General features: G+C 57.3%; 5 protein-coding genes across 5 annotated transcripts; 2 read left to right on the top strand and 3 right to left on the bottom strand.

Moving 5' to 3' along the window:
- Positions 1-762: 762 nt before the first annotated feature.
- IUM83_08819 (transmembrane protein 14c) lies at positions 763-1,265 on the top strand (the record flags this gene model as incomplete). Its single annotated transcript, XM_067933215.1, has 2 exons — positions 763-789; positions 930-1,265. The coding sequence occupies 2 exons, from the start codon at positions 763-765 to the stop codon at positions 1,263-1,265; spliced, it is 363 nt and encodes a 120-aa protein (XP_067794150.1).
- A 235-nt stretch (positions 1,266-1,500) lies between these two features.
- Positions 1,501-3,901, bottom strand: IUM83_08818 (Shikimate kinase; the record flags this gene model as incomplete). The annotated part of the gene is made up of 4 exons (XM_067933214.1): positions 1,501-1,810; positions 1,887-2,058; positions 2,778-3,502; positions 3,582-3,901. 4 exons carry the CDS (start codon positions 3,899-3,901, stop codon positions 1,501-1,503), a joined length of 1,527 nt encoding a protein of 508 aa, XP_067794263.1.
- A 956-nt stretch (positions 3,902-4,857) lies between these two features.
- IUM83_08817 (Transcriptional coactivator, multiprotein bridging factor Mbf1 (predicted)) lies at positions 4,858-5,423 on the bottom strand (the record flags this gene model as incomplete). Its single annotated transcript, XM_067933213.1, has 2 exons — positions 4,858-5,168; positions 5,282-5,423. 2 exons carry the CDS (start codon positions 5,421-5,423, stop codon positions 4,858-4,860), a joined length of 453 nt encoding a protein of 150 aa, XP_067794151.1.
- A 263-nt stretch (positions 5,424-5,686) lies between these two features.
- Positions 5,687-5,987, top strand: IUM83_08816 (Small nuclear ribonucleoprotein G; the record flags this gene model as incomplete). Its single annotated transcript, XM_067933212.1, has 2 exons — positions 5,687-5,866; positions 5,937-5,987. The coding sequence occupies 2 exons, from the start codon at positions 5,687-5,689 to the stop codon at positions 5,985-5,987; spliced, it is 231 nt and encodes a 76-aa protein (XP_067794113.1).
- A 397-nt stretch (positions 5,988-6,384) lies between these two features.
- On the bottom strand, positions 6,385-7,075 carry IUM83_08815 (H/ACA ribonucleoprotein complex subunit 1; the record flags this gene model as incomplete). The annotated part of the gene is made up of 2 exons (XM_067933211.1): positions 6,385-6,860; positions 6,943-7,075. 2 exons carry the CDS (start codon positions 7,073-7,075, stop codon positions 6,385-6,387), a joined length of 609 nt encoding a protein of 202 aa, XP_067794112.1.
- Between the last annotated feature and the right edge of the window lie 8,407 nt (positions 7,076-15,482).

Below are 15,482 nucleotides of genomic sequence, written 5' to 3'. Positions count from 1 at the left end.
CACCAAGTTCGAGAGCTCTGTTGTGTTGATGAACCTACTGAAGCTACTCACCGGTGGTCTTCGTTCGTTGACACTGTATGCTGACGAAGACAATTTACACCGCTGCTGAGTTCACATCGATCTCCGCGCGCTATCCACTGCGTGCCCAGAGCTCCACGACCTGTGTATTACGAATTCCAATGCGGAGGTGTCTAGTCATGGCGATTCACTTCATCGCTGGCGATATCCTTACTTGGACACTCGGGCAAATTATCCGACTTGACGAGGTGTTTAGGGAACCCTTTGCTACGAATACCTCGCCACCTCATCGAACTTGAACTTGCAGCACGACACGTCGCGTATGGCAAGTAGGAAATGAGAGAATGGAACGCGTACGACGGTGAGTTCCTGCCGGTCACTAAAGAGTTTCCTATGAAAAGTTCCCTACGAAGTCAAAGACCGCCACGATCAGCGTCGCCACGAGCAATTTTCCACCTTGACACATTGACACATGGATCCTGAGCCTCATCTTCGAATTCGCTTCGACTCAATAAGTTGAGTTCTCTGTCAACAAACACTTCAACCACTATACCCGCCACTCTTTTGAAGTCGTGGAGTCACTAAACCGAGGATCACTCCAAATCAAAAATCATCCAATAGGAGCCAGTTGAAGCCAGCTGCCTATTTCACCCAATCGCAATCGCGCAGTGTCGTCACCAACACTCCTGCTTGCATTTCCGAACACGTCGAGCGCAGAGCATCCAAGTCTCCGCATCCGCCACCATGTACGACTTCTGCCTCACGATCCCGGTACGTCCGCGCGCTGTGCGACGACTCATCGTCTGCGTCTGCGTCGCCTCTATCCGCTCATGCAAGTTACACCTCCTTCCGCGCTCTAACTCTCTCGCTATGACGTGTCTTGTGCGCATTCCGGTGGTGGGGCCCCACAGTACGGTATTCTGCTGGGCCTGGGCGGCGTCGTGGGCTTCGTGAGCTCGGGCAGCACCACGTCGCTGCTGGCCGGCGGCCTGTCGGGCGCGTTCCTGAGCTTCGTGGGCTACTGCAGCTACAACGAGTACACGCAGAGCCCCGTGACGTCCAAGCTCTGGCCGGGCGTGTCGCTGGCCGTGTCGGCGCCGCTCACGGTCGTCATGGGCAGCCGCTACAACGCGACGGGCGCCTTCTTCCCGGCGGGGCTCGTGGCCGCCTACAGCGCCGGCATGTCGCTCTTCTACGTGTGGCTGCTCACCAAGAGCAGCAAGCCGCAGTACAAGAAGAAGGCATAAGAGAGAGGTGTAAGTGGCGTGGGTGCGTGCACAGGCTGCGCGGCTGACTGTGCAGTGCTTTAATGTGTGCTCCCAGTCAAAATACATCCAGTTGCTGATCCTGGAAGAGAGGGTATTTGAGTTGAGTGGACTAGTGTGCTGGTTGCTATTGTCTTATGGTGCTAGGAGCCTCCGTGTCTTGGATGGATTTGTGCTAGGGGTCTCGGATCTACATGTACTGGGGGCGGATAACGTCTTAGTAGAGCATGACGTTGCGGGACGATGGGAGCTGGCGCGGCTGTCTTGCAAGGGCACTGACGCTGGGCATGGAGTCGCTGGAACTGCCTTCGTCGCTGGAGCTGGCGCTAGTTTTGGCGGCCTTATACTGCTGTGCGAAGGATACGATGTCACGCACAGCGTTCGCGAGCCACTCCCGGTGCAGTGCGCTGGCGACCTGCAGATCTAGCGACCGCGAAGGTGTTACAAGAGTCAGACACGATTCCGGGTCGACAGCCACCGCAGCTGCAGCCTTCTTGTTCCCGCGACCGAATGCTCCTGCGTTACTGCTACTCAGACGCGATGCATCGAGAACCTCAATGACTTTGATCTCATCGACGGCAAGATATTCAACACTGCGCTCACCGTGCTTTCGTCTCCAGCGAAGCTGGAGCGGTGAGGTTGGGTCGTACAGCAGACGTGACGCGTGTGGCCGACCACGCCGTCCGAACTTCGTCACGAGGGTGTCGTTCACGACGCTCGTGGCCAACGTCAGTGTGACAGTGAGCCGCTGCTTGCGAGCAGTCAATGCACGGTGCTGTTTGGCACGCGAACCAATTTCACGTTGCACCTGGAGACCAAGGGCATTGAGTTGTGGGTATAGCTCTTCTTTGGAGACCTCTTTAGCCGTGTACCTTGACAAAAGCGAGCGTAAATGAGCCTTAGCCCACGGTAGCTCGTGCATCATCGACTTGACGTAACGCAATTGTCTTAGCATGATGCCGTGCTGTGCTGGTCCAAGCTCCATAAAATTTGCAGCGCTCATGAATGGGACCCGAATGCAACGGTCGTTCCAGTGCCAGACTACGAAATGGACGGGCTTCTTGGCAATCACGAGTTCTGGAACACCGTCACTTGTGCGTTCACGAACACGCAAAACCATTTGGGTCTGGGTCGCAGGTACCGGGGAAGCTGGAGATGCTGCGGACGAAGTTCTGGGTGACCCAGACGAGCTTTTCCTGGGCGAGGGTGCTATCTTCTTCGTGTTGTTAAAGGCAAGGATCTGGTGTTTGGCAGCCGAAAGACTCTTGCTGCTACGGCGATTTTGTTGCGCACTGGTTGCGGCAATGTGGCATGCACTTGTTGAATTTCGGCGTGCAGCCCAGAGCTGCTTGGTCGACTTTGTGGCACCTGGAGAAGCAATTTTCCCTGTCTCGGGAATTGAAACAGAAGGGAGTGGGCTAAAACCCGCGAATGCAGTGTTTTTCAGTGGGCTGCGCTTCATCGAGAAGGACTTTCGCCTCAGAGGTACCGCACCGGTAATTTTCGAGTTCGGGTTGAACCGTCGATAGCTGCTGAGCAACCCCGGACTCAACGCTGATCCTGGTCTCGTCTCTTCGTCTTCTAAGAGCTGCAGTAATTCCTTTTCGGGAAACTGGAATTTTTGACGCGAACTCCTTCCTGCAGCCTTGGAGGCAGGTTTGCTGGCGGCGGTAGTGCTTGGCTTCTCCGAGTCACTACTGCTATAACCGCCGTCACTTCCGCGGGGAAGGCGAGGCACCTGGACACCTTTGACGATGATGTTGGCCGTCAAGATCGGGAGAAGCACTCGTAAACGAGTGGTGGGTGACGGTGCTGCAAATTTCTTCGCGTGCTTCACCGGCTCATCCAGTTCTTCAATCTCTGTATCATCACGGTGTGAGCTCGTATCACGGTCATCTTCGTGCTTCGATTCATCATCACTTTCATCCTCAGCTTGATTGGATTCTGGTTCCAGAATGTCCTCCGTGATCCGATAGCCAATGTCGTCATTGTCGTCCAGCACGCCACTAACATCAACTGCAGCTTCCCCCATCCTGCCACACAAGTCGGTATCATCCTCGAGTCCCTCTTGGTGCGTTTCCCCCACCACGTGCTCGATATGCTCCTGTTGGTGGTTGCATGGATGAGAGCTATTGTGTTCATCATGCTCAGGAACTTCGTGCTTCTCGCCTCTAGCTACACACTGCTGCACCAGATACACGAGCTGATGAACCTGCGGGCTGCTCACGCCAAAAAAGGACCAGAGTGTGAGTGTGTGCAGCTTTTCCAGTGGTAACAATCGAGTGGACTCTATCGTACTCTTTCGGGTAATTGCGTCCAAGCTCTTGTACCTGCATCAACATCGCAACCCAGACATTCGCGTGCTGACAGCAATCCGAGTTATACGCGGTGGCCTTTTTCGCTTGCTCGAGTTTCGCGTGCATCAGCAGCTCAGTGAGTGCCTCGCGCCTATCGTACTTCGGGCACCGAGCGAGCGCGTCTTCCACAGCATCAATGGCTTCTTGAACGACATCAATGCAGTCTGTCGAGAAGTCCAAGGCGGCGGTCGAAGAGATGATCTGCTTCTCCTGCTGGTAATTGCCCGCGTCAGCTTGACGAGGGGCGCGATTTGTCTCCATCTTGGCCAGCGAGGATAGTGCCAGTAGAGTCTCGTCGTCGCTTTCGAGTCCGTCGCTGTCGTACGCTGGTACCTGTGCCTTCCCCGGTGCTGGCGGCGAGGTTGGCCCGTTTCGGTACCCCACGCGAGATGAAGAGGGGCTGCAGAAGCTGGGATTGTTACTCGCCATGTCGAACAAGTATAAACGAGTGCGACGGGCGAGCAAGGCGCGAAATGAGGAATTGAAGCTACGGCGCTAGCGCTCGTTTCAAATGCGATGCTGGGCCGAGTCTAATCCGAGTGCAAGAGAGACCCGCACCCTCGGCTGAGCTCGGCGGCGCGTTGATGGATGGCTGCTGTCTTGATGCTTTTTGCGACGGAAAAGCACATTCCCATCCAGCGCATAACTGCTTGCGAGTGAAGACACACAGAGAAGCATGCGACGACGGACACCATGCTGAGGTGACTGGCTGGGTATAAATACCTAGCTGCGCGTCGGCACCGGAACCCCGGAGCGGAGCGCGGGAGACCAGCAAACGGCAAACGGCTCCACTGTTTTTAGCCGGCGCGAACCAACCCATGCCAGCCCCGAGAAGAGATCCAGCGTGGCACTAGCCAGCGCTTCGCATGGGCGAGCGATCGACCACTGAAGTGCTGCACCGCAATGAAAAGGCAACAACAAACAGTTACACCCAAGTTGAAGTTGGTGTACCCATTCTCATCGAAGACGTACCAGTGCCACGTGGCCACCGTAACAGCAGCACAATTCCAACCTCTCTAACCCGCTGCAAACACCCACCCACACAGACACGCTTCGAGCCAATTCGGCCTTCATTATTGCTTTTTCTCTCTGCTCAATCTATATAGTACGACGCCCCAACAGACCCGAAGCAAGACGCGAACTTAGCGCGCCTGCCTGCCTCGCTGCCTGCCAAGACCTCCGACAACCAACTAACTGCTCGCCTAGGCGTTGCGCAGTTAGTTGGCCGGCGTCTTTTTCTTCTTGGAGCCGCGCGGCAGCTGCACGCCCAGCGCGCGGTTGAGCTTGGAGATGATCTGGCCGTTGGGGATGGCGCGGCCCGACTCGTAGTCGGCGATGACCTGCGGCTTCTCGTTGATGAGCGTGCCCAGCTGCTTCTGGTTCATCTTCTTGGCCATGCGCGCCTTCATCAGCGCCTGCGAGAGGCTGCGGTCCACGGCGTCGTGCTTGAAGTTGTCTGTGTCCTCCTCCAGCTTGCGCATGTTGACGTTGGCGGCGCTGTGCGCGCCCTTGTTCGTGCCAGCGTTGTCTGTCATAGTTAATAAAACCCCACCGCAACGTCAGCATCATGATTACGAAATCACCGACCAACACTCACACGGGGCGTGGGATATAAAATAAGAGAGAACGCGAGCCACGTACACTTGGACTCGGTCACGACGGTGCCCGCCCGGCGCGCGCTGTTGAGCGCCTGCTGCTTGGCGGCGCCACGAGGCGGCGCGCGGCTGCCCCAGCCGGCCGTGTCCCAGTCCTGTCCCTGCGAGAAGCCGCTCGACTTGCTCATGGCTATGCTGTGTGGTGGGGTCTGTGGGTCCTTCGCCTTGTGCTGCTTGCGTGGCTCGCGGGGTTTTACGAAGTGAGGCTGGGTGGGGGTTACGTACGCGGGGGGCGGCTTCGAGAAGGTTGGGCACATGTCGCATACGAGGACGGACCATAGTGAAAGTGAGTGTTAAGAGAGTGGCGTGCGCCACACCACTTTGGTGTGCGCGTCGTGTGCGTAACCGCTCATATCCAGCGAAAGGAGACCGAGCAAGTGGACGGACGAGCATGGTGAAGACGGCGGGCCCCGACCTCAAGCGCTACATGGACAAGCGGCTGAGCCTCAAGCTCAACGGCAACCGCAAGGTGTCGGGCGTGCTGCGCGGCTTCGACCAGTTCATGAACGTCACGCTGGACGAGACGGTTGAGGAGGTCTCGGCCACCGAGTCCAACCGCATCGGCATGGTGGTAAGGCACAGTGCAGTATACGTGCAGTACGCGTGGATGCCGTGCTGATGCTGTCGGGTATGGTGGACAGGTGATTCGAGGCAACAGCATCGTGCAGTTCGAGTGTCTGGAGCGGATTTGAGCTGCGGGATCCGGCGCTGATACGTAGGATGGACGTTGCCAACTGAAGCTCAAGGTCGAGATGCAGAGGGCTATGACGCTAAGTATATATCGCTGTTTGGTCTCCTGACAGCGTTTTGGAGTTGAGCGTCGTGGGTGTGTGAGAACTGCTGTTGAGGTGGACAAGGCGGGCTATGGTGTCAATTGATGCTGGACAGCACAAACTCAAACCTTGCTTTCAAATATCTCCTTCCGACTGAGCTGCTGCAAACCTGTCACGCGGCACGAAACACTGTGTCTGCACCGATGTTCACACCCGGGACCGCTGGAACATGCCAACCGTGTTGTTTTTTCTGCTGTTTTTCCCAGTGAAGTTACAATCATAATCTACTTTGGAGGCTAAGCGGGCGACAGAGTCTCTAATAGCGACCGCGGCCACCGCGTCCACTGAAGCCTCCACGGCCGCCACCGCGTCCTCCGAAGCCTCCGCGGCCGCCGCCACGTCCGCTAAATCCGCCGCGGCCTCCGCCACGACCAGCGAATCCGCCGCGGCCCCCGCCGCGACCTCCACCGCGTCCTCCGCGGGCGCCGCCACGACCGCCGCGGCCACCGGCACCCGCCGGCTTCTTGCCGGGCTTCTCGGTGAACCGGCTGAGCGGCAACAGCTTGTCGGGGCTGATGAAGACCTTGTCTCCGGCCTGGAAGGAGGCGGCCGACACGCCCGCGTCGGGCTTGACCGTGAACATGACCTCGTTGATGGAGCCGAGGATCTCGTCCACCTTGCCGATGCGCGTCTTGTTCTCCAGGAAGGCGCCGGCGTTGAAGTACGGCACCTTGTCGTTGGTGCTCTTGTACACCATCTCGTTCTCGCACGCGTGCATGAAGGCGCCCAGCTCTGCGTTAGAAAGACCCAACCACCCACAACGTCAGTCGCCCAAAAGACCCAACTCCCTCTGTGTCATAATTCATTGACGCACCCACGACGAAAGCCGGCGGGCCCTCGGGCTCGCGGAAGCCGCCGCCGCGGCCGCCGCCACGACCGCCACCACGGCCGCCTCCACGTCCGCCGCGTCCTCCGCGAGCGCCTCCGCGTCCTCCCCGAAACGACATGGTCTACTGCGAGTGCTGCTAGTGCTGCTAGTGGTGGGCCGGACTGCAATTGACGCAGGTCGAGAGGCGAGCAGCTCCGTTCAGCCAACCGATGGTTGGCGTCCAATTGGTCCGAATTTCGACCAATCGTACATAGGATACGCTGATGTGATTGGATGTTAATGGGGATGGAATGACTTGATTTTTGTATGATACTGGGTCCCGCGGGATTTATGGCGCCCGAGTCGCCATCTTCAGACTCGCTGCTATTTTCAGTTTCCACAACTACATCGTCGTTGGTAGTTGCAGCTGCGCGATGTTCAGCCAGCAAAGCCACAAAGCCTCTCCGTAAATGGAGTGTGTGGTCAGAGAGAGTTGATCATCCGCTATGAGGAAACAACGGCAGAAGTTTGTGATGATGGTCTCGCTGGACACAGCCTTCCAAGCACGGGTGAGCTAGCTGTGAACCACATCGTTTCTCGGTATTTTCACGTTACCACCACGAGTGTACTGAAAGTTGCCGCTCATTTTCCCAGTCGTCAATGCTTGTCATTACGTTGTCCTTGATAGGCTTGAACCACGCGTAATCTGCAACTTCTCTTCCGCGGTGGACTTACGCTTCGTTGTCACGACTCAAATTTGACAGTGAGAGAGATAGAACCAAACTGGCGAGACCTTGTTTTAAGCGCCAAAGTTGATTCTTGCTTATGATGTCTACGATCATCTGATAATTCTGATAATTTGAATCAGGGTGGGGTACTATTAAAGGGTTGGGGCACTATTACAGGTTTTACAGTAAGTCGAGTGTTTTGACGGATTAGCAACTAGCGTCAGCAAATCCGTAACTAGTTACCCGTGGGCTCCGTTCATCAATTCTTCATGCTAACGAAGACGATATCACAGCAGCTATTCGATTCGATCTTCGCACACTCGCTCCAGCATGCCAGACCTCCAGGACCTATTCATCAGCTGGTTTAATGTTGTGGTGGCGACTGATAACAATTCACTGCGTCGCTGGCACTTTCCTCCCGAGTGTATAAGCACGTTAACCTGCTTGGCGGGTGTTTAAGGAACCGCACGATACGGACTGCCCGGAAACTTGTCCACCTTGAAGACATTTGAAGAGAAAGATGCGAGCGAGTTAATGGTTCACGACGGCGAGTTCGTAGCTGTCGCAAAGAAGCAACTTCCGACCAAGGTGAAGAGTGCCATGATCAGTGTCATCATGAGTGCGCCCAGGGCTAAGAAACCGATCCGCTGTCTAGACATGTTCTGAGCCTTATACCGACACCCTCTCAAAAGTGGCAGTGATACCTCTCAAAGATGTTGACACTCCATACCGAAGATACCTAGTGATGGACGTCAAGTGGATGTTCCTCGTACCGCGGCGCGATGTAGTGGACACATCAGGGGCGCACGTGACCGCGTGGCTGCGCTGCTAGACGCCACTGCCCCGAGAGTGAAAGTCGCTGGCGGGCAGGTGCACGATCCCCGTCCCGTTCTGGGCCGATGTGGGCCTCTCGCTACGATAGCAGGAGGCTGCCGAGGCCGTCGACCTGTTCAACATGCTGGCCACGGTGTACCTCGTCACTTACCTGGAATTCCTGTGGGAGTTCGTGACCGTGGCCGACAACATGGAAGGCCTATTCACCGACGACCTCCAATTCGTGAGACCGATTTGGGAGTGTGTCCTGGTGGGAAAAGTGTCCGTAGGTACGCGGGGAACGTCACGTGGGGGCAGCCCCTGGGCTGTCAAGATGACCCAGTAGAGTATTCCAACGAGTTTCGAGCGGCGATGAGCAAATTGGAAACGATGAAATGTCACGTTATGGGGGAACGCAATGGGAACATTAATTCTGGAGAGGGAAGCACATCGCTGTGGTGGAGCGCCGAGCATGTCGCAGCTGATGTTTCCGGGGCGTATGAGTTGGGAGAATGGGGACAGGATGGAGATTTCGCGACTGGGGAGGTTGGTTGAGATCTTACCGATCGTGCAGCTCTGCGTTGTTAGTGACGAGGCCAATGTGGTCGGGATTGGGAGGGGTCTCGCGGTTCCGAGGTTTGTGTGGGCTCCGGGGCGATTGGAGAGGCTGACTTCTCCAGCGCGGATATCCCGGTGTAAGGAGGCCAGCGTCATGGCAACGAGTGCGACGTTAGGTGCGAATGAGGCGACGGGTGACGGTGTTGAAGTAGCCGTCAGTGTAGTACGTGAACCCAATGGACTTCGTGTGCGACAGGATTTGCTGCACGAGCTACCGCACGACAGGATCGCGAGCGTAGGACTTCGTGCCCGACGAGTCGAAGTGAGATCTTTTCCGTGCCAGACGGCAGCAGAGCACTTTGGAATCCGCCGGCTAACGAGCAAGCCGGGCGAGCATTGTGGAATCCGCCGGCTAACGAGCAAGCCGGGCGAGCAGTTTGGAGTCCGCCGGCTGACGAGCAAGCCGGGCGAACAGTTTGGAATACGCTGGCTAACGAGCAAGCCGGGCGAGTGGTTGAGGACGAGACGGCTGACGAGCAGGCCGACCAACGGAACGACGCGCTCCCGGAACGAGTGCTAGGGACGAAACGGCGAGTAGAACGGGGCGTGTAACCAGCGATGGCTCGGTGGACGACTGTACGGCGTGGACGACTCCGGAGGGACGTCCAGGAAGCACTCGGCTTCCAAGTCTTTCGACGGCTGCAACGATTAGGGCAGGCGCGCGCGGGCGTACGCCCGAGTGGCTAGAGAGGCGACCAGGGCGGAACTCAAGTTGTTTGTGTCCGGCGGGCGTGTATTGAGGTTAGTTGGTAACTCGGTTGGTAGCCTAGCTACCTCGACTTTGTGTTGTAAATAAAATAGGTGTCGCTGCCAGTCGGGCACGCACCGGCGCGGTGTCATACGTTGTGACATCGTCGGCCTGACGGACTTCGGACTGCATCAGCACAGTCACGACCAACCCCAAGCGTGTGGGGCGAACACGTTGCATGGTGGACATACAAGGGCGTCCTAACGAGCGAGTTAGACGAAGCCCACGACTCACGAAGACGCCTGCGGACGCTGCAATGGCTCGAACGAGAGTTGCGGTGGTCGCGCAGACGGCAAGAAGCGAGACTGGGACTCCGACGCGGACGACGACGGTACCCGTACCAGCCGGAAGAGATGACGAAATCGAGACAGCTGACGTACGTGGAGACGCGGCCGAGGACGATGAGATGAAGGACAACGACCCCACTGACGAGAATAACCCGGGAAACGCACGCGGATATCACGACGCTGGTGACGCTTCGAGTGAACCACGGGAGCAAGCAACCGATGGCAACGACAACGACGGAGGAGTCGCGATGGCTCCAGTAGCGGCCTTGACGGTGGCCCTGCAGCAGATGGTGGCGACGATGGCGAGGATCGACGCGAGGCTGGACCAGCTGAGTACGGCGACAACAGCCACGACACGACCCTCTACTGGCACGGACGGTCGCACACCAACGACGATGACCACGACGACAAGGGCGACGGCGACACCGGAGCCGCCACAGCAGCCCACGAGTACGACGAGCCTTCCAGCTTCACGAAGTACACCAACGACGGGGACGTCGCGACGAACGCCGCCAGCAGCCACGGAACGGCGAGTGGCGTATCAGCCACGAGATGACGGCGACGACGGAGATGCAAGCAGCAACGACGATGATTCCTCGAGCAGCTCCGACAGCGATGACGACTCAAACGCTGGCAACGATGATGGTGGGCGACGTGGACGACGACGGCAACCCGTGACGATGCCTGGCGACCGCGACTTCCAGCGCAACCGACGACGAACCATCCGCGACTTGGATCTGCCGACGTTCCTGCCCACGCCGCAGACCTCCGTGACGACGTGGATCGCCCGAGTGGATCTTGCCCTGGAAGGAGCAAGACTGTCAGGACGAGGTGACTGGACGAATGAAGAGCTGTATTACATCTTAGGAAACAAGCTACAAGACAGTGCGGCTCGCTGGTGGGTCCAGCTGGATCGCAAGCTACGTGACAACGAGAGGACGTGGACACGGTTGAAGTCCTCGCTGCTCCGGCGGTACGGAGAGCGACCAGACAAGTCCATGGCCGAGTGGCGTGTTACGCAACGACGAATGATGCCTGGAGAAACGAATGCTGACTTCGCTGCCGCATTGCGTGACCTGTGTGGCAAAAACCGGATCAAAGAACGTATGATGTTAGCGCAATTTTACCGCAGCCTGGATAGGACGACCAGACTCCTGGTGAAGCAGCGGCCGAAGCCGAGAACCTTAGAAGAAGCTGTCGACAAAGCTACCGAGATCAATGACCCCATCGACAACGTGGCGCAGGGCATGGAAAACATTGGACAGGCTTTCGTGACTGCACCCGACTCCTACGTTGTACCCGCTAGCGGAACGACCGGGCACATGGCCATCATTCCGGGCGTAGGCAGCGCAGAGATGGCAGAGGAAGCCAAGCTCGCGTTCTTCACGAATTCGCGCGGCGTGTACAACAAGTACACCGGCCTGTGGGAAGCGCCGAAGGGCAGAGCGTGGAACGGGCACATGTGGGCACCGCTCGCACGGAAGCGGACGGCGCCAGCAGCTGAACCGACGGCGACCAAGCGAACGATGGTTGCCAAGACCGACAAGAAGGCGAAGGTGAACATGGCAATGGCCGTCGAGGACTACGACGAGCAGGAGACTGAGGACGACGACACGGGAGTTGCGCCGACCCCACCTCCCGCCAAGAAGCCAAGAACTACAGCACGACGACCGATGGCAGCGACACGCCAAGCCAAGGGCATCGAGGCTCCACGCCCAGCGGCCGAGGCGAAGCCAATTATCAGACGATTCAATGAAAGTAGGTGTTACGCGTGCAACCAGCCAGGTCACATCGCGCGTGTGTCCCCCGACGACGAAGCACGCGCACGCAATGACGAGTACCTCGCCAAGCGTAGCAAGGTGCAGAAGCTGCAGGAAAACGACGATCGAGCGGCGTAGGGGGATTACGACGCTCGGTGATACGACGGACTCCCTGGCGACCGGCGACGGTGGCAACGAACGGTGATACGGCGTGAGAAAAGGATGCGTCGACGGTGCCGGCGACGGTGGTCGATGACGAAGGCGAGAAGATGGACGAAAAGCAAGTGAAGTCGAATGACGGGAGCGTGGCAGCAATACGACGAGCTGTCACCGCTCATTTGAACGAGGAGCTCGCAGTCCGCGACGGCGAACGAGCGGAACGGTACATTAGCACAGTGCGGCCGGCCATGGCAGCGCTGCGCTACGTGCACAAGGTGGACGAGGATGACGACGACCAAGGCAGTGACGACACGCCGGGGTGCAAAACGACGGAGACTACGGCGGTCACGACGAGCGCCGCGACGACAACGAAGATAGCCCCTGTGCAGGTGAACGGTGTGGCGCTGTCTGAGGAAGGCGACGAAAACACGGACGGCGTGGCGCTGTCTGAGGAAGGCGACACGGCGGTCGGTGCGATGGCGACGAAGGACGACGTGACGACCATGGAGTCCTCGACGTTGGAGCTCGGCATGGAGCTTACCGACGAGGTGGTGACGAAACTGGGCAGCGTGGCGATGGTGCGCATGGCCATCAAGCGCTCCAAGCGTGAGACGAAGCGTCAGCGTGCGCGCAAGAAAGTAGATGGAGACCCGCATGTCGACGACGATGTCGCACGTGTGGTCGCCGGACTCGAAGTTGAACAAGTACGGCGACGACGACAGCAAGCCGACGACGCGCGGGGCGAACTGGAAGAACGACGGCGGCAACGTGCTGCCAAGGACGACGTACGTAAGGACGAACGGGTCCGCGTGAACTTGGTGCAGCATGGCAGCACCATGACGGACGAGACCACGGACAGCAACGACGGTGTGGAAGCCAGCGACGGGCTGCCCACCGCCGCCATGCTAGTGGACGGTGTGCAACAGTGCGTGAAGATTGACAGCGGGGCGCGCTATTCGATAGCAGGTACCGAGTGGATGGCTCGCGGAGAACGACGACGGGTTAACGCCCCGGTGGCCTACGTGGAGGGTATCGGCGGATTTTTGTTTGACGTGCTGGGCGTATGGACGTTCAATATGGTGAACGTGTACGGCCAGAAGGTGGTGGTCGACGCGTGCATCATCGACGGCTGCACGAATGAATTTTTGGTAGGCGTTGATTTTCTGGAGAAGCATAGGGCAACTATGGATTTCGATCGCGGCGAGGTGCGCTACGACGAGCGTGGCCGTGAGATCATTATTCCGTTCAGGATGGCGGACAACGGTGACGACACGGCAGCGACGGCTGCGAGACTGGTCCGCGCGACGAACTTGCACCGACGAACTGTGCAACCAGTGGAAGTAACAATTGCTGCACCAGATGGAGAGGAAGGTATTTTCCTACCCACCGTGAATCGTGAAGCAGTGCTGCTCGCGTCAGCAGTGACAAAGGTCAAGGACGGGAAGGCTCTGATTCCCGCAATCAACACATATGGCGGTCGTGTCAAATTGCCAAGCAGGCGTGAACTAGGTGTATGGATACCCGTAAATCGAGACGTTGAGATTTTACAGACGCACGGAGAATTGGAAATGGAGCGTGTACAGACTTGGTTAGACGAACTAGGTGACACCCTCACGCCCCTGGAGGACGAACACGATGTTGACATTGGTACGAAGGAACCTGATTCACGAGCACTTGTATTGAAGTTATTACGAGCCTATCGAGACCTATCTAACGCGCAGAAAGAGTGCCCTCCCGCCACTACGCTCAATGTAGAGCACCATATTGATACGGGGAGCGCTGCACCAATCATGATGCGACGGCGACGACAAGCACAGACAGAGGACGCCGTAGTGGACTCTAATGTGGATTCTATGCTTTCGGCGGGTGTAATTGAACATGGAGAAGGCGCTTGGGGCTTCCCCGTGGTGCTTGTTCGCAAGAAGGATGGATCCGTGCGATTTTGTGTTGACTATAGAGCCCTTAATAGCATCACACGCAGGACGTCTATCCGCTGCCACGGATAGACGAAACGTTAGAATCTCTGGGTGGAGCACGTCTGTTTACTACGCTAGACCTACGATCTGGGTACTGGCAGATTCGCGTAGCTGAGGAAGATCGAGATAAGACGGCCTTCATGACCAAGCGTGGCCTATATCGATTCAAGCGGATGCCGTTTGGCCTTACCAACGCCCCGGCAACCTTTCAGCGACTTATGAATGGAGTGTTGCGTGGATTGACATGGATAACGTGTCTTGTGTACCTAGATGACATTATTATCTTCACGAAAGGAGGTATTGAACGACATGTATTGGAGTTAGCAGGTGTACTAGAGAGATTAAGATCGGCTGGCCTAAGTCTCAAGCTCAAGAAAGGCACGTTCGCTACTACTTCAATGGAGTACCTTGGGCATCACCTGAGTGATCGGGGAGTACAACCCGCCGAGCGACTTGTTAAATCGGTACGGGAGTTCCCGCGGCCTACGGATGCGACGGAAGTGAAGAGATTTGTTCACCTCGCGGGCTATTATCGTAAGTTCATAAGTGGTTTTGGATCGATAGTAGAACCTCTTACGCGACTACTGAAGAAAGACATGGAGTGGCAGTGGAGTGAGGCGCAAGAGTTTGCATTTGAACGAGTTAAGATGCTGCTCACTACACGACCTTTGCTACTCTACCCTGATTTTGAACTACCGTTCCACTTGGTGACAGACGCTAGCAAGGTTGGCTTAGGCGCCTGCCTCATGCAAGACCAAGGACACGGTTGGCAGCCGATTGCATACGGCAGTAAGGTGAATAGCAAGGCTGAGTCGAATTACTCGATCACCGAGCTGGAGTGCCTCGCGGTAGTCTGGTCCGTAAAGATGTTCCGCCCGTACCTGTACGGCAGATCGTTCACGATCATTACGGACCATGCGGCACTCAAGTGGTTAATGACTCGACCGAACTTGGCCGGGAGATTGCATCGCTGGTCATTAGTGCTACAAGAGTACGAGTTTCAGGTCGCGTACCGACCTGGCGCAACCAATGTAGTCGCAGACGCCTTATCCAGGGCGCCTGCAGCTGTCCGAGCAGCGGTGGGGCGACAACGACGACGACAGATGAAACCGAGTGCGCCAAAAGGACGTTGTGAGGCAAGTACGAACGCAGCAGCGATAACTGGTTCGCGAGCACGTGATTCGTCGAAGGAGGCGACAGCAGCCGAGAGCGCCGCAGCGACTGACGGTACGAGTACGGCAGTGACGGCCGGCTCGCCAGCACCGACATCAGTAGCAGCAACAATGACAGGTGGTACGAGTTCTGGGCGAAGTGCCGCATCACCAACGGCAGTAACGGTGGTACCGGACGACGCAACTCACCATGCAGCTGTGTACGGCCAGACGAATGATGCGACAGCCAGGACGACAGGCAAGACAACAGAAGACGAAGCGATAAGTGCCGATTCAGTATGTGGC

Source organism: Phytophthora cinnamomi, assembly GCF_018691715.1.
Source record: "Phytophthora cinnamomi strain GKB4 chromosome Unknown Contig26, whole genome shotgun sequence".
Classification (NCBI taxonomy): Eukaryota; Oomycota; class Peronosporomycetes; order Peronosporales; family Peronosporaceae; genus Phytophthora; species Phytophthora cinnamomi.
The sequence above is the reverse complement of the archived record's forward strand: the minus strand, read 5'-3'. Positions and strand labels throughout refer to the sequence as shown.